Source organism: Neolamprologus brichardi, chromosome 8 (genome assembly GCF_056152115.1).
Source record: "Neolamprologus brichardi isolate AB-2024 chromosome 8, ASM5615211v1, whole genome shotgun sequence".
In the NCBI taxonomy this organism is placed as follows: domain Eukaryota; kingdom Metazoa; phylum Chordata; class Actinopteri; order Cichliformes; family Cichlidae; genus Neolamprologus; species Neolamprologus brichardi.
In genome coordinates, this window is record NC_142111.1 from 24,499,027 (window position 1) to 24,521,125 (window position 22,099).

The 22,099-nt window shown below is 40.7% G+C and overlaps 3 protein-coding genes across 3 annotated transcripts; 1 reads left to right on the forward strand and 2 right to left on the reverse strand.

The window, feature by feature from the left end:
- Positions 1 to 3,247: 3,247 nt before the first annotated feature.
- LOC148101809 (endonuclease domain-containing 1 protein-like) lies at positions 3,248 to 7,310 on the forward strand. Its single transcript, XM_087845143.1, has 2 exons — positions 3,248 to 3,629; positions 6,615 to 7,310. Exons 1-2 carry the CDS (start codon positions 3,306 to 3,308, stop codon positions 7,248 to 7,250), a joined length of 960 nt encoding a protein of 319 aa, XP_087701269.1. The 5' UTR covers positions 3,248 to 3,305; the 3' UTR covers positions 7,251 to 7,310.
- Positions 7,311 to 9,537: 2,227 nt separating this feature from the next.
- Positions 9,538 to 10,540, reverse strand: LOC102777078 (DELTA-actitoxin-Afr1e-like). Its single transcript, XM_006793231.3, has 3 exons — positions 10,465 to 10,540; positions 10,239 to 10,359; positions 9,538 to 10,074 (listed from the first exon to the last, which is right to left on the reverse strand). Exons 2-3 carry the CDS (start codon positions 10,340 to 10,342, stop codon positions 9,624 to 9,626), a joined length of 555 nt encoding a protein of 184 aa, XP_006793294.2. The 5' UTR covers positions 10,343 to 10,359; positions 10,465 to 10,540; the 3' UTR covers positions 9,538 to 9,623.
- Positions 10,541 to 11,740: 1,200 nt separating this feature from the next.
- Positions 11,741 to 13,143, reverse strand: LOC102777372 (uncharacterized). Its single transcript, XM_006793232.3, has 3 exons — positions 13,078 to 13,143; positions 12,745 to 12,869; positions 11,741 to 12,276 (listed from the first exon to the last, which is right to left on the reverse strand). Exons 2-3 carry the CDS (start codon positions 12,846 to 12,848, stop codon positions 11,850 to 11,852), a joined length of 531 nt encoding a protein of 176 aa, XP_006793295.2. The 5' UTR covers positions 12,849 to 12,869; positions 13,078 to 13,143; the 3' UTR covers positions 11,741 to 11,849.
- Positions 13,144 to 22,099: the final 8,956 nt, after the last annotated feature.

Consider the following 22,099-nt stretch of genomic DNA (forward strand, 5'->3'; position numbering starts at 1 on the left):
AGGGACGAGTTCACTTTTTATTTTCATGTTTCTACTCTTCAGTTTTTACTTTTCAACTTTTGGGTGTATCATTGTTGGGTCTACCTTACAATATAAAATGCCTTGAGGTGACTGTTGTTGGGATTTTGTGCTTCCAAAATAAATAGAATGCTATAAAAGTTATAAAAACAATGCATCTAACTACTGCACTCAGTTACTTTAAAACCATAGTTAGTGTGTTTCTATCCACTTGTGTTATGTACATTTTCACTCAGCTGGGAGATCTGCAAAATGTTAGTGTAGGATATCAGTGTGTGTTATCTAAAAGAACATATAATACTTGTTTCCAGTAATACCAGCAACAGCTCGTCCAAAAGACTGCACAGAAAACACGTTTGAAGAGTCAAACATGTCTTATAATCGGTTTCCAGATAGCGACAGGATGTCCTTCCCTTTCATTTCTGTTGATCACAGTTAGGGTCAAGTTGGGTCATCGCTTACTCAGATAATAAAACCAAGAATCAGTGGGTTTCTTTGTAAAAGGATGTCTTTTAACATTAGAGGTTCAATCACACCTCTTTGAACTCATTGGTTGATTGGATCTTGACAACCCTTGCAGTTGTCAAGATCCATCACTGCATATTGTGTAGCTTGGACTCAAAATCTATTCATAGACACGCAAAATACTTGCAAAGCCCTCAAAACCTTTTGGTGTGGTTCCCGCTGCAGGAGCTCTGTTAAGGATGACATTTTGCCATAATAAGACACATACACACACAGCTACACTGTCCAAACCAGTTAACATGAAATGTTGCAACAAATCACAGTCCAGTGGGGGGTATGTCCTGCCTGCAGTCTCTAATCTCATCATCTGCGTGTAGCAGGGACTTTCTAATAAGCTAAAAGAACACCAAAGAAGACACACACCCTTGTATTCTGTTTCCTGTCTGCATGACAGTTGCTAAGTAAGCATTTTGACTCAATTAACTATTAATGCGAAGCATAGGGCGTATGAACCTACCTTCAATCCTCGAGCGTGTGGAGAAAAGTACTTTCAGACTAGTGTGGAAGAGGGGAGCTCAACTTCAGATTACATAAGAAAAGAACCCAAATCCTGATTATTGTGTTGCATAAGGTGGGAGGTGTGTGGATCTTAAATATATCCTTAATTTTAATTTGGACTCACAGTCACAACTCACAAATGAGCGGCAAACAGCCACAGCTCTTCCAAACATCCAAGTTTTATTTTGGATGCTCATATTATTTAACTTTGCAGAAAAGAAGCTAAATTATTTCACAAAAAAATACCAGGGTCCCAATTCTGAGCCTCCCTGCTGCTAATAGGGAGTTGTGTAACCTTTTTACTGGATAACAGCCCACAATCATTTCAGCAATCCCAGCTTATTCTTCTTTCTTCAACCTCTCAAGCTCCTCCATATTTGAAGTTCTTATGGCATGGACTTTAGTCACCCCACAGTTTTTCAGTAGGACTCAGGTCAGGGCTTTGTGTAGGCCAGTCAAGAAAGTTCAACTTTCACATCCTTCCTTTTCATGATTCCTGCCACCTTTACAAGATTTCCGGTTCCCACTACTGAAGCATCGCCACAGCATAATACTTCCACAACCGTGTTTCACCCTTTTTATTTGGCTTGTACACCTCTGCCTTCTTTCTCCAAGAATAAGCAGCAAAGGTCTCCAGTTTAACCTCTCTTCTCCAGGTTGTCCACATACTTCAGTCTGGCTTGAAGGTGTCTCTTCTACAGAAGCTGAGTTTTTCTTGGTCGGCACCCTGACAGTTTATTACTGTTCAGGGTTCTAGACATTGTCATCTTTGAGGCTACAGTGGGCTAAGTCATGCACCATTGTCTCTGAAGTTGTTCTGGGGTCTTTAGACAAATTTCTCACTAATTTTCTTTCCAGAGTTTTTGAAATCTTGTACGTCCTCCCTCTGCCAGGTGTGTTCTGTACTATGTGGCTCTTGATTTTGATACATCTTATTTCAGTTCTTGACACTTGGAAATACTGAGATAATTTTATATATCCATTTTCTGCTTTGTGGGTGTCAACGATTCTTTTTCTTGAGTCTAAACTGATGTCTTTTGTTTTTGGCATAAAGCTCAAACCCTTGGTGGGTTTTTTATTCTGTGACAACATTTTTAGGTAACGCTCAGACTGAGTTTGAACATTACCAAGTCAAAGCGCATCATTGAACAGCAGTGGTTTTTGCCATGGTTTAATCTCCTGAGGCCTGATTATATTGATCATGGAAGTTTTTGTTTTTCTGAAATAATTCTGTTATTGTGTATAAATAAATACAAATTATTGAAGTTTTTGAAAGAAAACTAGTATTTTTAGAAGTGCTGTGTGGAAAATATTTTATCAATTAACGAAGCTCTTCATTGGAAAGGTTGATAATTTTGTCCTCATTTTTACTTTATATATGACAGTGAATGCTGAAGTTCTTATTAATAGCCTGTTATTGATTATTAACAGTCTAATGGAAATAAAGCACAGTTTACTGTAAGTGGCTGCAGTCAGAAAAGTTAGCAACATGGCAGATTTGGTTGGATGATCTTATAACTGAGCAGCTCACAGCATTAATAAGGTCAAGGTAATCTGTGTCCATCCACTCTTGTCTGTTGCTGAAAGTGAAATGTAAACGAGACCTGGCCCGACTTTTTAAGGTTTCTTTTAAGACTTTCACAGAATTGTGCCCAAGGTGCTCAGTCAGCCATGACAAGAGCCATTTTGATTCCCACGGGGTCAAATACAGCTGCTCTTTAACACCTGCAGTCCCTGCTGCAGACTGGGCTCACTCCATAAAATATTTACGTTTATCACTATGAAGCTGATCATTACACATCAATCACTTGCTGTCTTGAGGAGTTGTTGACTTCTTTGCAAAGTAAAGTTCGCGGGTTTAACAGTTGTTTCTACTCGATTTTTTCTCTAATGAGACTTAAAAATATTTTTTTGATGTGCCAATCCAACACCCCATACCTCCAACTCAGACACACTTAAAACTATTCTCTACCTGTGTCCAGAAATGAGGTGTTTCCTGTTCTTATTTTAATTTACGCTTTTATGATTTTTTTTTTTGTACTTCTGGTTAAAAACAACGTCACAAATAAACGCTGACATGGTTGAACAGATGTTCTACATCAGCCGGAATTTACTGAGATGGCGCTGACACGGTGGACAGATTCTGTAATCCTATTTCCTTCTTTTTTTATCACTGAAACTGTTTCTGCTTTAAGGAGGTCACGTGTTGATCTAAAGGGAAAAACCATGAGTGGATTCCGGGCATCGCGTCTTTGTGTGAATGTATGAAAAGGCTCTGGGAGGTTAAAGAGACGCGCTTCGCCACCGGTAAAATGCCTCGTTTGTGCGCTCTGCTCGCCCTGCTCTTTGCTGCAGGCTGCTCGCTGTGTGCTGCGGATGTCGGGACCTTCACTCCGTGCCTGCAGTTCTTTTACAGGTCTTGGCCCCCTAAGGGTCTGGCAGGGACGCCGATCTGCCAGCGTTTTATCAACGAGTATCGGTTCGCCACCCTGTACAGCCGACCCCGCCGCTCGCCCTGGTTTTCCGCCTATTTGTACACAGTACCTGCGGGAAAGAGACCCTCAGCATCCTGGAAGTTTGAGCCACAGGTGAGAGTTTGAATAATTCGTGTGTATTTATATTAAAAAAGAACAACAGAAGTAATAGATAGCATGCACTATGGTGATTATTGAAGCTGGAAACAGGCCAAAGTAAAAAACAAAAACAAAACTAAACTAAAAGAAAAAAAAACGAGTTTAAGCAGAACTTAGACTTTGTGCTGAGTCAGCCCTGCGTGCAAACACGTCTCACGACTGTTAACCGCTCCAAGTGTGCTGACATGCCAGCGAAAATCATGTGATTTTCGAGCATGTGCGGCAAGAGGAATTTGGTTTATGGGAGGAAGTTGACTGTTGACATAATTACTATAGCGCTGGCTGGTACACAATATTTTTGACACTGCATGTTTGAACGAGATAAAAGACGACTTGGTAAATCCTTTAATCCTTTAATTGTCCCACAAGGAGAAATTTGGTAAAATTTACTGGAATACACACAAAATGTGTTCCACTGTAAAATCCCAAAATATAAGAGTCACACAGGAGTTAAATGGGGAAGGCAAAATAAAATGACTGTGATGGTTTGGTAGAGTTGGAGTGAGCAGAAGTAGAAGAACAAATATTTAATTTGAATGCTGCTTTTCCCATCTTCCTCTTGTGAAGTTTGTTTTTTTGTTTTTTTTATGTTATGTGATGATCTTTGTACGCTTATCTAATCCTATTTTCACTTGTAGTAAAGTCAAGGCCAAAAGTCAAACTTTTACTGACAAATAAAGCAAATTAATGCAAACAGTCAGCATTTGCAGTATTGACCTTTCTTGTTTCTTCAGTGGGCTGGTTTCAGTCATTATGCAAATGTACTGTTTATAAGATTGGGGAAACCTGCAGTCAGCTGAGACTGAAGAAGTCACTTGGATGAGTGACGAAACGTTTCTCCCACTGAAAACACTTCGTCCAGATGAACAGGATCAACTTGTGGAGCTTTAGCTTTCTGCTAATTTCTGCAGATTGGTCAGTTTAAGGATTTTTAACAGGACACTTTTCTGTGGCATGGCTGAGATCAGTGTCAAGGGTAAACCCTGATTGATCCTGCCTTTATCAGTGCTGCAAACTGATCGCTTTCTGAGGACTGGCCATACTAAAAACGTGAATAAAGAGAAATAAATGGATAAAAACTGAAGTGTTAAAGTGTTTGAAACTCAAATTTTATGCTACTTCCAAACTTTTAGGCCATATCTGTTCAACGGTACAGTTAACAGGTTGAAAAGGGGATATAACACCTCATTTTTTTTTCTTTTTTTGTGCCGCATATTTCTTGTAGGACCCTCTCTCGCTTTTATAATGCAGACTATGTCAAAAATATCCAACACTGGCTCAATATGTGAGACTGTAAGGAAGTGGGGGTGGTGGTTGTAACCCTTTGACTGTTTATATCAAGAAAACTTTCCACGACATCCTGTTAAAAGCCGTGTGATGTGAATAAATAAAAGTGTTAAGATTTCTCATCCCAACTAATAAAATGATGAAAAGCCTGAAAGTTCTTTGGACGATAAACAGAAGCACCACATGTGCAGCAGGAGATACCCCACTCCTCCACCCTAAACGGAAACCCCCCTGCTCCTCTTATTAGTCAAAGGCGGAAATGAAATTGAGACTCTATTTGCCTAATTTATGTCCCCACTTTTGATTTCAGTGTGATGATCTGCTTTGCATTTCGCACTTCTGAATGTACAGAAATGGGCTGCAGTTTATCCGGACAAACAGCAGGGGGCACTAGCAAGAGCACTTCTCAATGAGAAGAAGCGATTGGAGCTAAATATGTAAAATAAGTTTTTACACCTGCTTCTAGAAAAAAAAGATCTTACTTTAGTAAATACAGCAATGATAATAATATAAAGCAATGCTTCTGTAGTTTCTCTAATTAGGAAGCTGACACCCTTAGCATTCTGCGTCTCCAAAAGTTGATTCTGTTCATCTGGATGTAGCGTTTTCAGTGGGAGAAACAATGGGCTGGACATCCCAGCCCATTGTTCCTTCAGTGGGCTGGTTTCAGTCATTATGCAAATGTACTTTTTATAAGATTGGGGAAACCTGCAGTCAGCTGAGACTGAAGAAGTCACTTGATGACGAAACGTTTCTCCCACTGAAAACGCTACATCCAGATGAACAGAATCAACTTGTGGAGCTTTAGCTTTCTGCTAATTTCTGCTGATTGGTCAGTTTAAGGATTTTTAACAGGACACTTGCTTGATGTCCAGTCTAGTCCCAGAGTAAAAAAAAGTGACATATAACTGAAGGCCACACTGAAAACATTTTTATAGTCTTGGACTAAAGGCAGAGTGGCAATGCCAAAATAAACTTCATAACTTAGCATCTTTTATTTTTTTATTGCTCTCGTTTTCTTCTGCTTGTTTTCTTTTTTTCTTTCTCAACAGGTGATCCAGGTGATTGATATATGTATTTTTTTTTGTCTGCTTATTTAGTTGGTTTTTGTTTTTTTGCCCTTTATCCCCGTCCCTCTTCTCCACTGTTTTCCCCCCTCTTCCTTTCTCCCTTTTCTTTTCCTCATTCAAGTCTGTCCCATATCTAGCAAGTGAAAATAAAAATAAATAAATAAATAAATAAAATAAACAATAAAAGATGAATCAAATAGACCATTACGGCAAGGCTGGGATGGTCAATTTGGTAAAGTAAATCCGTTGGGCATCTTTCCTCGCCTTTAGACAATAATTTTGATGGCAAAAGAACCAAACGGGACAGGAGAAAAAAAAAAAAAAGCATCCATTTTGTGAATATTTGCTTATTTAGCATGAGGCTAGGACAAATCCTTCTCAACTGTAGGTGGACTGGTAATGACCGGGTGGTTAAGTTTAAAGCATAGTCCTGGTACTTCCGTTGAAGCATTGCTGATAATAGTACAAATGCAGCTTTAGGAGTGTCGACAACATTTTAGCCAAACAGCTTAAAGTCATTTGTGAAATCAGTGAAGTGTAAAGTCTGTAATAAAACGCCGTTTCTTCCTTTGCTGATAAACAGTTAGCCTACCCAGGGGGAGATGGCAACATGGAACAGTTCCCCCCAGGCCCTCTGGATCAGAACATCGTGGAGAGCCAGGCAGTGCAGCTGGACTACATCAACTCCACCTACTCCCGTGGCCACTTGAACCCCAGCCTCCACCACATGAGCCACGACACCCGCTCTTCCACCTTCACCCTCACCAACGTGGTTCCCCAAAAGAAGGGTTCTAATGATGGGCCTTGGGAACTTCTGGAGAACAGTGTGAATCACACCTTAGCAACCTACTGTCTCGGAGATGCCTACGTCGTGACGGGCATCATCCCCTACCGCAATGACGAGCACTGGCTCAAGAATCACCGCGTGGCGGTGCCTGAGTATATGTGGTCTGCCTACTGCTGTCCAAAGTACAACCAAAGTCTTCCAAAAGAGCTAACCAACGCCTTTCCCACGTACGCGGGCATCGGACGCAACGACCCCAACAGCAGCGAGGAGATTGTGCCTGTTGATAAGACGGTTAAGAAACAATTCAGGGGATATGATGTGAGAAGAATGTCCCTGGAAACACTCGAGATGTACTTGAAGGACAGATTCAATACTGTTGTTAGTGTGTTTTATGAGCAGTGCACCGGATCAGACCTCACAGAAAATACATAAATGATACATAAATGTTGTTTATACACACATTTCTGTGAGGAGAAGAACACAAAGTACAAATATCAATGACCACTACTGAAATGATTCATACACAATGCGCTGTTCAAGTAGTTCAAGAGTTCAAGTATGCACAAAACACTTTAAACCACTAGGTGGTGTCCTTGTGCAATACATGTAGCTGCACATTTCGGCTGAAGTTGTATATATGTATCAAACTAATTCTGATTCTGATTCACTAAATAACTAATAATGATAAGTGGTGTAAGAACTACTCAGGTACTAAACAACAATGCACATTCCTACCAAAGTAGAGCACAGATGTTTTGTTAGCCAAATATACTTGAAGTATCAAAGAAAACGTTTCATAACCTGATCTATAACTTCTATATCTTTGCCCCAAAGGGAAAAAGTGGCAATGACTCCAACTCTTACATGCAACATCTATATTACTACATATTCTTCTTTTATTTTTTACTATTGAGAAATTGGAATGTCCTAATTTTCCCTTTTGGGTGCATAACCTCTTAAGCCCCAAGGGGGTTTCTGAGCTTCCTGCTCGAAAATGTAATGCCCAAATTTAATTGATTATTTCTCTGCAATTACAAACTCTGTCCTTACAATCTTGGTATCAAAATAAAGCTAACACTTGGGAAATTTCATCAGAGGTGTAAATATCGAATCAGATATTACTGTGTCAAAGTTACTGAGACTGGAACACAGAAAAAGTAAGTAGATTTTATCCTCGCCTCATTATTATTATTTTTTTTAATTTTTAGCATATAACCCTTTGAAAAATATGCCTCAGATCACATTTGGTTCCAGAAATCCAGTAACCAACATATAAACATAATCTGTGCAAAGATTTATGTTTCTAAAGTGAAACAGTGAAAAATTACAGCGCTGTCAATACATGAATATCCAGACGTTGTACAAAAATGTCCAATTTTGGCACACAATTGGACACCATGCCAGTTGATTTTTTTTAGGTATTAAAGAGCAGAAATTAATAAATTTTATTAACAGGCCTAAACATGCTTTTTTTAAATTTATATTTTTTAAAAATTAACCACACATTTACATGGCAACAGCCCTTTTCTGCAGCGCGCATAGAGCATTTGATTGGCCTCTGGCCCTTTAAACTCCGAGGGGCTGTAACTTTGGTTTCTTTTGGTCAATTTGCATGATTGACACCGCTTTTTAATCATTTGAGCCAATAGATTCACAGTGATGATGCCACGTTCACGGCACTCCAACCAATCAGACATTGTGATGCCAAAACCCACGTGGGCCCATATTTACTGCATGTGGCGTCTGTTCAGTCACGTGTCTGAAGGTGGGTCTAAAATGGAGGTTGTTGACAGAAAACTGCTCTGATGCGGCTAGGTAGGCATGGCAACTACTGTTAATCACGTGGCTACCAGCTACCTGCGAAAATAACGGAGAAAATCGGGATGGTAAGCCAATTTCTGTCTTAGCGCATTTGCGCCGCTGTGTGTTTTTGTGGTCTTCTTTTGCGGCTCATTCAGTGAATTTTGGTCTGATCCTGGTGAAACTTGGTGTGTGGAGTCAGTGATAGCTCTGGAAGCTAACCAGCCCATCTTTAGCTGGTTACACTAAGTCTGAAGAATTTCTGGTTCGGTTTTGTTTGTTTAGGGACTTCTGCGCATTTACGTAACTGCTCGTTTAATCACAGCTTGTTTTCGGTGTGTTTGGTGGTTGTAGAAATGGTTTATATGACATTTTAGCTGAGATTCTGAGGTTTCTGTGGATACCACACATGTCTGGACTTATATTTCTCAACCGGCGTTATAACCGATTAAACGTGATCTCCTCCTTTTTGCCCCCGGTTCCGGGGACGTGGGGCTTAAGTGGATAAAGTATATCCGATTTATCTAACAGCACATAGTATGTGTTAATATGTGCACCTGCAAATGACAGAAACTATAATAAATCGATATAGAAAAGATTTTCATTGCTGCAGTGTTTGTGTCCTAAATCAGCGTCCACTGTCTGAATCAAAATGTTGTAAAATTCCACAGATGATTAAAAATGTAAAGCTTGACTCTTAAAATTATATTCCAACACAGTACTCGAGTAACTGTAATGAATTACTTCCCAAACCTGCTGGTTTTGTTTGTACTTCATGCCCCAATCAAAGTAATGAGTAACACTCAGTCACCTGCTCCACAAGTTAAACCCAACTGGTTTGTCGTTGTGTGTATTTCATGTCAAATGATCACTGACACTTGTGTTTTATCACATCAGACGAGTAAGAATTTATTGCATTTACAGGTAATACAGTAGCACAGGTGTACAGTTGGCTACACGGTGGTGTTTCAAGCAGGTTTACTCTGACAAACACGAATCAACAACTCAGTAAGATTGCTGCATGTGAGGAGTGAAGAGCTTGTCCCAGATCTCCACCTTCATTATGGCCCTGCCCAGGGGGGACATGGTACCCTTGATGTCCAGGCTCCCGCCCTCAAAGGTGAGGTCGGAGCCTTTGGCCTCCGCCCGCAAGAATCCCACCTGCTCTTTGTTGTAATACATCTCTTTGAACAGGCTCTCATTGCACTCTTTGCCCTTCTTGTAGATTCCCAAGGCAAACCAGTTTTTGTACATGTTATAGTCATATGGCACGGAGAACATTATAGCGAGTGTCTCATCGGCTCTGTTGAGCTCCTTCTTGAACAGGTCGTAGGTCAGCACGCCCACTGCCCCGGTGGCTTTGGCTTTGCCCTTGCCGAAGTTGCACACTTCAGTCTTTTGTGGACGTACAGTCGGTTGTGGGGGGCTGCGGCAGCTGCCACTGTCCAGGAAAAGCCTTTAATTTTTAACAGCAGCAAAAGTGAGGAAAAAATGAAAGCAGGAGGCAAAATTTGAAAAAGAATTTTCCTAACTGGATATTTGTCAAGCTGCACCTAAAGCATATTCTAACTTTAATCTGTACAGACAAAGTGAGCAAACGTGCATTTATTTTGGACTTACTTAGGGTCAATCAGGCAGTAGTTGTTGGTGAGGTTGGTGATCTCTATGGTGACGTTCCTCCGGCTTTCGACAGCGGCGGCCAAAGCTTCTGCAGATTCACTCATGGTGTGGCTTGTAAAGGCTGCGACAGACAGAACAGAAGTGTAAACTGCAGATCTGTGAATGAGTTTAACCAATTGAAATAAAAATGCAAATCAAACAACTGAGCAGGAATGAAGCGTCTTACCTGTCGGGATCACTGGTACGTAGCTGACTCGTGCTCGGACAGATTTGAGACACTGAGTTCAGCTCTTACATGAGTCTCGTCGGGGAATGCGTTGCACCCAAAGGTGTCTCCACCCATAAACATACATCCAGCTCCCAGGTCACTTCCCATCGCATGTCTGCAGAGGCGTAAAGCAAAGGGTGTAGCTAACAACAACAGCACAGGATAACTGTAGTCTTTTTGTTCTCACACTGCTGTCAATTTGTGAAACTACGAACTGGTTTGTTGAGGTTTGTGGGATTTTTCTGCGCTACACCTTTTCTTTAAATAAACATGCTTCGTCTCGGCAGAGGGCTTAGACAGCTTGAAACATGTCTGTTGAAAGGTTGATGAATAACCTATTCGCCAAACCAACAAGAAAATTTACTTTAAACGTAAAAAATTCTGATAAGGAGAGGTTATAATACTTTATAATAGACCCTGCACTCCTAATAGTACTGTGTAATCCCATTGGAAGAACAGGAAGAGTTATTCATCCTTGTCAAGATAAGAAAAGATGTGGCAATAGGCACTAAACATTAAACATAACTTATTAAAAAGATATATTAAATAACTCAATAAAATTACATGCAATGACAAAACAAAATACCACAGCAGGGTAATGTTATTGGTCTGTATTTGTGTGACTGTGCAGAGCAGATCACAGGTCCCAGTCAGAGATGCACATCTGATGATTTTACAGGGAAATAGTGTTTAGATTAGAGATTAGGATGCTCTAGAATAAAGCATGCATCCTTAATACTTTTGGGGAGGTTAGGACACTTATTCAATACTATATCATTTGAAAACTTTTATATTAGCTTCATAATGATGGCTCACAACAGTGAAAACAACATCTTAAGGATGAGATAATAAGTTAGTAAGATAAAAGTAAAGACTACAATTTGAGAAAGAACTAATGATGATCCCAACTCCCTTTTCCTCTCTTTTAAAACACTCATTGTTTTAAAATACTTATAGTATTTTTTGCAGTTTTATACTCTTTTGTTTCGTCGTACCATTAATAAGCAGGAAGTGTTGTCAGCAGTGAACTTAAACCCTAACTTTAGAACAAATTCCACAGGAAATAACTGGAAAATAGTGGGACAAGTCACAGGCTGGGATGATTAGCTACATTTATATTCACTTTTGCATGCAAACATTTGAAGTCACGTCCAACAATTTATTTTTCGATTGAACAAAGAAACACAGAGGACAACAACTCAGTTGAATTGTTTTTTATTTGTTTAAAGCACCTCTAAATTATAAGGATGACAACTTGCACTTTGGTTTTCAGGAATATCAGCAAATACACTCGACACATTTGTTTGAACATTTTATTCTCACACCTAATACAACCAGACTCTTTAGCCCATCCGGTCATACAGCTCCAGTTTAACAATAGCTTTGCCCTCATCGGACATACATGCCCTCACATCCACCGTATTGCCTCTGAACACCAGCCCTGAGCCTTTGGCCTCGTAGCGGACAAAGTCGCTGCAGTTCTTCTCGTTGTACATGTAGTTGAACAACTTACTGTCGACAGCTCTCGATTTATCAAGGACGCCCACGCCGAGCCAGTTCTTGTAGAAGTTGTAGTCGAACGGCACGGAGAACATGATGGCCACAATGCCATCGCAGCGGCGGTTGCGCATGTCAAACAGGTCGTAGGTCAGCACACCCGCAGCACCTGATGCTGTGTTGTCATCCTTGGTGAAAGAGCACACTTCTGTCTTAGTGGTGCGCACGGTGGGCTGCGGAGGGCTGTGGGCGAAGCCACTTTCCATGTGAACCCTGAAAGGAAGGAGGGCAAAGGTTTATTAATGCACCTCGATGTAAAAACAGTCAACTGTGCAATATCCTCCTGACTGCTGATGCCATCAGACATTTAACTCTGGCGCTGCTGGAGGTGGTTCAAGCTCATCAACTACAGACTCAACAGGACTAATGTTTAAATATCAAAGGACATGCAAATATCATTCTGGCCATTTTTTACACATCAGTAAAAAATATTGGTTACAATTAAAACGCAGACACAAGAAACCACAAGGATACAAAGTAACAAATGATGGCGGCAGAAATAACTTGTGTTAAAGAGTGATAGACGGGTCTTTTTGTCTGACGTTTGATAATGTTGCATCACACGGGCATTGAAATTGAGGTTTTTTTGTTTAACTGCAAACAATAAATGCTCTCCTGCATAAGCAAAGAAATCCAATACTTTATGTTGGACTAAAAGAGAAATAGTTTGGGCTCTGTTACTTTGGGTTGACGAGGCAGTAGGCGGTGGTGATGTTGGTGATTTCCATGGTGCAGTTGCGATTGGTGGTAAGAGTGGTGGAGTGGGCCTCTGCATTCTCAGCCATGGTGGCGACTGCTGGTAACGGCTACAAGAGAAACAGGTGTGAGCCGTGCAAAGTGCAGCAAAGCTCTGTCATGAAATGTTTTAGCTGTCCTGCTGAAATAAACACTGGAATATGAACTGAAGATGAAGGTAAACATGAAACATTACATATAGCCAAAAAGTCACTATTAAATATCTGTATTCACTAATTTCACAAATTGACAAAAACACCTGCAGAAATGAGCACTTACTTCGCGTTAGGTGACACACACAGGATGGCAGAGAGTCCTCTGAAAACAGGTCGGACTTCGATTTGGAGATGAGTTTAAAGTCACGCCCTCTCTGTCACACCTAACACACGAGCTTCAGTTAAGTGGGCGTGCCTTTACTGTGCTTTTAATCAAACAGTATGCGATCACTTCACACGTACCTGAGAGTCTGGTAACGAGTAAAGAGTTGCACCCAAAACCTCACGATCCTTAAACCACTCAAACCGGTCCATCTTTGCAGCTGACATGAAATTCTGCTTTTCTTTGGGGGGTTTTCCACAGTCTGTCTCTTCACAGGAGATTTAACATTCTTGCAACAGTTTCATGATTCATGGACACAAATGAATTCAACACACCCTTTTTTAAAGGTCTGGATGTTTAAATATTTGTCCTTGATGTTTGAATCTGCAGCCTGTCCCAACATGCAAAAACTGGAAGTGAGAAAGCAGAAAAGTTACCAGTCCATCAGCCCAGCAGTTCACATTCAGACACATATTATGACTAAAAACACAAAGAGGGATTACAGATTGCTGTGACCCAACAAATAATTGCAGAATGACAATACAAAAGCAGAATTACTGCATAAACATGCAAAAGTACAAATAAGAGGTGCAAAACAATGAGAACCAAATAGAAATGGAGCACAAAGTGACCAATAAGAAATGGTAAAAAAAAAAAGTTCCCCGCCCACCCTTGCGGGCAGTCTATCCTTCAAGCTCCTCTACCAGAGGCCTGGGAGCTTGAGGGTCCTGCATAGTATTTTAGCTGTTCCCAGGACTGCGCTCTTCTGGACAGAGATCTCCGATGTTGTTCCTGGGATCTGTTGGAGTCACTTGCCTAGTGCTCCAGTTACCACGGGGACCACCGTTACCTTCACCCTCCACATCTTCTCGAGCTCTTCTCTGAGCTCTTGGTATTTCTTGAGCTTCTTGTGTTCCTTCTTTATAGTGTTGCTGACATTCAGAACCACTACATTTATCACTACGGCCATCTCTTTCTGTTAGTCTACCACCACTATGTCAGGTTGGTTAGCCATCACCATTTTGTCCATCAGTATCTGGAAGTCCCACAGGATCTTAGCTCGGGGCCAGCCACTTGGTTATGGTGTTCCATGTATGCCCCACCTGCTAGAATCTTACAACCCACCCAGTCAGTTGGGGCCATCTTCTTGATGTATTCATAGATGTTTGTCCTGGCTCCCCCTTGCCATAACATTTGTGTTGTACCTCGTCAATCTCCAGCTGTGAGAGCAATCCCTTCTTTTGAATGTTGGAACACTGAGCTACTAGTTATTTCACCGTCAATGTGGATGTTGGGTATCAAAGATTCCATAGGTCCCTCATCCTATTCATGTAACCGCCAGGGTTACTTGCATAGCAGCATTCCAACAACACCCTATTTTTTATCTCTTGCCCACCGATGCCTTCTTGTTCTAGTAGCACACTTCTCGTCAGGCCACCTGACGCGGACCTTGTTGATCCAGGCGATGGATCATTACAAATACTTCAAAAAATATTTGTATTCGGGAACAAGGAAAAACTTTTAATCAAAAAGCTGAGTTTCCTTATGAGACCGCAGTACATCACCGAATGAGTGAGTGACATGGGAAAGAGGTGACTGACACGGGCTGGTCCACACAGCAACAGAGAGGCTTGGCTGAACAAAAAAAGGCTGAACTGCATCACTATTTTTGTTGAATAGATTTTTTTGTACTTTAACTGGGTTGTGGAGGCAGTTTATAACTTTATAACTTTATAAGATTATTCCATTATGCTGCATTATTGACGTCTGCAGTCGGGTGCTCTCATGTTCGCTCTGTTTATGTAGTAGATTTGGATGTCTCGAGACCACTTTTACATGGTCTTGGTCTTGTCTTGGTCTCAACGGACTTTGGTCTTGGTCTCGGATCCAAGTGAGTCACTCAGTAAATGAGTGAGACAGTAGACAAAAACACATAAATATGCCTGACACCCGTAAACGAAGCAGCACCTGGCTGCAGTTTAAAGACTTTTTTGTTTCGGTCTCGGTCTCGTCTCGACTTTGTCTTGGTCTTGACACGGTCTGTTTTGGTCTTGGTCTTGTCTTGGTCTCGATACCCTCTGGTCTTGTCTTGGTCTTGGTTTAGGCGACTAGAAGTCTATTACGTTACGGTAATTTACACAAGGTCCGCATCAGGTGGCCAGCACTTCAAGTCCTTGAGACGAGGAACCAAAGCTAAGTAAAGTACATGTTCTCAGCAATAGGTCTGCAGTTTGTTGCAATCCATTTGGCATTGTGTCAATCAATATGTCCGAGGTAGACTTACTGAGTCCCCGATTCTCTGTGAGTGGTTTGTCGCAAGCTGGATGACGCCTTAGCCAAAGTGCTATTAGCATCCCTAGCTAACATATGCTTCGCATGAATGTGATATTTTAAGGTGCTTTGGTGAAAAGAAAATTTTTTCTTTATCTTCTTGATACATGCTCAATCGTCCAGGTAGGTAAATCTCCAAAAGTTGATTCTGTCCATCTGGACGTAGCGTTCCTTCAGTGGGCTGGTTTCAGTCATTATGCAAATGTACTGTTTATAAGATTGGGGAAACCTGCAGTCAGCTGACACTGAAGAAGTCACTTGGATGAGTGACGAAACGTTTCTCCCACTGAAAACGCTGCATCCAGATGAACAGAATCAACTTTGTGCAAATGTGCATAATACTTTCTGTCGGTCGACTTGTTATTATTTTAATACTCAAATTTCCCATCGAGAGGGCTAATGTGCGTTTATCATCTTCCATATTGAGTTGATCAGTTCAGCTGCCCATGACTACTTGGACAAACTGCCCGAAATGCGTTGACAGAAACATTTCAGGGATTTTGAGTCATGCTGCACTCCAGATGCATTAATAGTGTTACATTTTTTGTATCGCGTTAATTGCGATGATGGCTTAATCTGCATTAACGCATTAATTTTGAGACCACTATTTTTTCTGTGTAACAAATGCTACAAGCATATTTCATATTATGCATATTTTTAACTGTTACTTAAGCATCATGATGCAATTATTACTTTACTTTAGTAACCTTTCTACAGTATCTTGAAAGTATTTATAGCAGCACCTTTCATCAGGGCTGCGTGAATGACTAAATGTGGCCAGTTTACCAATTGTATGCACCGCCAGAGAGGTGCAAAATGATAAAAACACCCAATGTTAATGTCTCAAGCTACAGTACGTGTTTGCATGTAGTTTGGATCAATGGCTTTTGTTTTGCTGCATTTTTCTTTTCAGTTTTGTTGCATTTGAGCTTTTTTATGAATTTGTCATGTAGTTTCAAGTTTTGATAAGATGAAGCACACAAAGGGCCGTGGTGACTAAGATTTGTTTGATCCTGTTTGGTCAGTTTTTGTCTGCAGGGTGTTACCTTGACTACAGTAAAGACTTTGAGTGCTTCCTGCAGACACATTTGTATGACTAATTTAATGTATTGAGTCAGTCGGGGTTATACTGTGTTTTTTTAAGCAATGACTGGTAACCAAGAGAATGAATATTAAATCCTGTATACTTGATCCTGACAGTGGTTGTAAAATCAGGAATAGACTATTATTTGTTATGACAGTTATTTCACAGCAAACACAACTTACCAGCGTTGGGTATAAAGTATTCCAAAGTAATGCAATACTAAAATCACGTTCTCTATAATGTGGTAATGTAAAGCATTGTCACTAAATTCTTTAATACTTGTTACTAAATATCTAAATTGGTATGTCTTTTCTTAAGTTTTCTACCACAGACAGACAGTGGGGCGGTCACCACTGGTGGGACTACTGGATTTAAGACCTATCAACTATTTTAAACTAACACTGCAGTGCACCGAGACAAGTGTGACCTAATTAAAGGACAAACTAATAAAAACATTTAAACTAGAACTAAAATATCTGAAAGAAGCACAGATCTATTGAACTGTCAGTAAAACGCAGCACAAGCAGAGTTATGAGGTTCAGTTCAGTGACTTCAAATAGCGAAGGTGAGGCCTAGCAGGTCTGCTAGGTGGAAGCGAATACTAAACTAAACTAAAAAATGAGCCTGTTGGAGGTTTCGGGGACACCTTGAGCCCCAGATGTTGCGTTCTTTGAATGACTGATAAGGTGTGACACATGAACATGTAGTGCTTTCACCAGAAAAAAGTTTCATAAATGGTTATTGTTCTATAATAGGAAATCTGTACTAATAGTCTTTTTTTTCACGTTCCTATAATCGATATGTATTAGAAGAGTTGTTTTAATGCTGACTTGTATTGAGTTTCTCTGTGTGCAGTTGGAGGTCACATAGCTATGTATTTGATTATAACACACAGGAAGGCAGGTGGGACTGATAAATGATAATTGCGTTGCTGCCAGTCTTATTTGCGTGTGTGTAGCACCATCCTGTGGTCACTGTGTGTATAAAGTCCTGAAGTAAGAAGTTTTTTTAAATGATAATTGATCTTGTTTGGAGTGTCTTTCTGACAGTTTCCCTTCTGTTCCTGACACTCATTCTATGAACTTTAATGACTTTATACTATATCCATTAATTCATCCACGGGAGGGGGGGGGCACAACAGTGTACTCTCATTCCAGTTCAAAGCTAGATCATATGGGAAAGGTGGCAGAAGATCATCCGGTGTAAAATCGTTCCCACTGCACCGCATTGCCAACCACAGGAGCTCTGATTCAAACCAGTGTTAAATTACCTTCTCAACATGTCCTGAAGTTCTCCAGAGGCCTGGTAATGAACTAATCATGTGATTCAGGTGTGTTGATCCAGGGTGAGATCTAAAACCTGCAGGTTTCTTGTTCCAGGTTTCCCACACCTGACTGCCACAGCTGAACAGTATTCAGATCTTTGTGTGTAACTTTGTATATACCCCCAGTAAAAAGTGTCTGTAAAGTGTTTTACTTGTTAGTGGCAGCTAGATGAGGAGTTCTCTACCGTTTTTGTTTATGCACATTTTTCTCCTGTTTTGTAGCCAGCCGGGGAGTTTATCTGTATTTAGTATTTTTTTGTTTTAACCTAGAAATATGTGTTTCTTTACTCTCTAAAGAGTCGGGTTATTTGTTGCTTATTTTGGTCTTGGAGACCCTGGCTTTAACTTCTTTCCTTTTTTCTTTTCTTGCCTATTTATGTTAAATAATGTAGTATAATTATAAATACTCCACCGTAAATTTGTAAAATAAATTCCTTTGACACATGTTTAGGTTTGTTCGGAGGCTCAGTCTATAGTTAGTACTGCCTATACTTTATGTTACACTCACTGTGTCTCCTAGGCTTTTTACATGCAAGGGGCTTGTAAGATAAGTGGGGGCTCGTCCAGGATATTCCCTGAATCATAGCTCTGTTTAATTTTGAGACCTCCTTTTACTTAACTGCTTATCCACTTCAGGATAAGCAGTTCAGGATCACAAATCTTAGCATCTTCGTGCTTGCCATACTCTCTACCTTACTTCCTTCTACCTAGGCTCTTGCACACACAGTATGCAAGAGCCTACGTAGAGCCTACCAGAGATACCAAGCCTACCAAGAGCCTACCAGCAGGTTCTCTCACTAGTTCCAAATATGCCATCCCCCTCTCCTCCTCCTGTGTCTTTGACCAACTGGCACCCTGTTGGTGCCAGCAGTTGTTGTTGCTAACTTGGGCCCTGATCGATCAGATAATCCCATTCTTCATAATCCAGATGTTTAATTTGGTAAAGATTTTATGCCGATGCTCTTCTTGGTGCAGTGCTCCCCATTTATCAGACTTGAGACCAGCACTAGGAGTACGCTGGCTTATACCCCAGTTTTAAATTGCATCTTTAGGCACTTTGTTACTGGCTGTCTGTTGGAAAAACACAGCATTTGTTCCAATTTCTTTGATTGAATCTATGAAAATGTTAAAGATAACAAAGTTTGACAGACAGAAAGTTGTGTTTTTGCATCAACAGGGAAATTCCCAAAGTTCAATAATATCCAGTGAAAAATGTTAGAAAAACAATAAAATAAAGTTTATTTCATTTAAAGAAGAAAATATCTGAAGAAAATCTGCAGACGAATCCATAAAAATTCAAAAAATTGTCTCAAGATGATACAGTACCAGGTTTGGGCAGACCTGCTTATTTCAAACTCGTGTAGAACAAAGATGAAGACTTTTAAATTACAAAATATATATAGTATAACACATGGATGTAGCCTGCAGCAAGTGTAAACGAAGCATTTTAGATTCCTGAATTTTAACAGGTTTCAGCTTCTGGAAGAGCCGTGTTCAAATCATTCAAGGTATGATCTCATGAACCTGAGCAACACACCAACAATAGTGTCCCGGTCTGTCATCGGTATCTGTGTGACTACATAGTTTTGATTTCTTAGCTTCTACAATGAAACCAGTGAATAAGTAGGTGTGGACCTGGCTATATACAGACACAATAACCATCACACAGCATTACACATTACTCTGTTTCTAAGAACATCAGCATTTCATTTAAACACAGCAGATTTAAAGTTTCCACACAAAACAAGTCCTGCACATTGTCACTTTACTAGCAGAAGCACAGGAGTGATTTCTAAAGTGTTTAACCCTCTCAGGGCAGATTGCAGATTTGCAACAGTTAAAAACTAACAACCTGATTACCCCACATACATATTTTATGAGGTTTTTTTACTCAGAAGTACCACTGCAGGACTTGGTTGTGCATTAGCAACAAAAAGTCTAATTTGAGCCTGAGAGGGTTAACTTTGAGCTAAGGTAAACCTGACTGGAAGATGATAAAACCAGCAAAAACACTGGTAACACTGGTTCTTAAGATAAGAATGAACTTGTTGAATTCTCATTTTAATACTAACATTAACTCTGAAGCCCATTGCTTACTCGTGTGTTTGTGAAACAGTAACATGTTTTCATATTTGGAGACTCAGAGTGTGTATTCACTCTATTGCATGAAACACATCAGTCAGCCACAACATTAAAACCACTGACAAGTGAAGCAAGTAACACTGCTTACTGGTGTTAGCTTGTGTACTTGTGTGGTGTTGTTATGCTAACTTAACCGCTTAATGTTTAATTTGTCTTTTAACCGTTTCATGCATGAATTAGGACGACCTCAATCAGGATTTTTACTTAAGTATTTTTAATCATCTTTATACGGAGCCCCGCTGGGGACATGGGAGGGAAAAAAATTAAGACGGACTTTTGCGAGATCTCGCGAAACTTTTGCGAGATCTCACAAAACAAACTCGAGATCTCGCAAAACAAACTCGGGATCTTGCAAAACTTTTGCGAGACCTCGCAAAACAAACTCGGGATCTCGCAAAAGTTGAATTCCAACAATGGCGGCAGCTACTTAGTTGTAATATTACTCTCTCTGGGTCACAAAATACACTTTTAAGATATTTTGAGGCGTGAATGTAGTTGTGTAAATGTCAGATACCTGCTCGGTTTACAAGACCTCACATATTTGCAAAAGTGCTCCGACGTTTTCGGAGATCTGACACCCACTAGCTCGAAGCTAACGGGAGGTCGAGACCTACTACAGCCAGGAGGAACACCGCTCTCCCGGCACATCGTGCCTCGACCTCCCGGTCGGCTTCGAACTGGCGGCCTCCGAAGAATGCGGCTAAAACTTTTGCGAGATCCCGAGTTTGTTTTGCGAGATCTCGCAAAAGTTTTTGCGAGATCTCGCAAAAGTCCGTCTTAATTTTTTTTTTCTCCCATGTCCCCTGCGGGGCTCCGTATCTTTAGGCATGAAAAGATGAATAAAAATACTTAAGAAAAATAACAATAATAACAATAATTACAGTGAAACACGTCACACATCTATAGTAACATTAAATGACCAGTGGGTAGCAGGGTATGGAGTGACACATCAGTGTCCAATGTAGTGGTTTATGTGCAAGTATACCATCAACACTGACACAAATACAAGAAAACAGCCTTTGAATAGCTGGAACTGTAGTGACCACTATGCGTGAAAGGGTTAATATTTGTTTCTTTTATTCTGTTGTATGGCTTAAATCATGTTTTTCATGATGTGTTTTAGTGTCTCTTGTGTTTGATGCTAACATCCATCAGGTCACAGGTGTATGGAAGCCCGTTTCTGCCACAAAAAAAAAACAACAAAAAAAGCATCCATAACTTGAAATTTCAAGTTATTTTCTCGAAATTTTGAGAAAAGTAGCTCGAAATTTTGAAATTTCGAGTTAACAACTTGAAATCTTACTGAAATGTTGCTCTGTAGCTGATTGTGTCTTATTTTAAGTGTAATGAGATCATTTTGATGAGAAATAAGACAAATATACTTGGTAAGAGTTTGAGTTATTGCAGTCTAGGCGACCGTTCCAAGGTTAGCACTGGATTATGTTTAAGCCACATGGTAAATGGCCAAATTTTCAGAAAGATGTTTCGCAGCGATGCGGACGCTGTACCGGTCCATTGTGGTGAAGAGAGAGCTGAGTGTAAAAGCGAAGCTCTCAATTTACCGGTCGATCTACGTCCCTACCCTCATCTATGGTCACGAGCTGTGGGTAGTGACCAAAAGAATGAGATCGCTGATACAAGCGGCGGAAATGGGCTTCCTCCGAAGGGTGGCTGGCCATTCGTGAGGGGCTCAGAGTATAGCGTCTGCTCCTCCACATCAAAGGAGCCAGTTGAGGTGGTTCGGGCATCTGACAAGGATGCCTCCTGGGCGCCTTCTGGGTGAGGTTTTGCGGGCATGTCCCACCGGGAGGAGGCCCGGGGTCTGCAGACCCAGGACACGCTGGAGAGATTATATCTCTCGGCTGGCCTGGGAACGCCTTGGTGTTCCCCCGGAGAAGATAGAGGAGGTGGCTGGGGAGAGGAAGGTCTGGACCTCTCTGCTTGGGCTGCTGCCCCCACGACCCAGCCCCGGATAATTGGAAGAAAATGGATGGATGGATGTTACCATTCAAATTACGTATCAAATTATCTCTTTCTGACTGAACATCTCTTGGTTGGAAAACCGCAGTCAGTCCAAGGCTTCACAGGTTTTCTGACTCCAT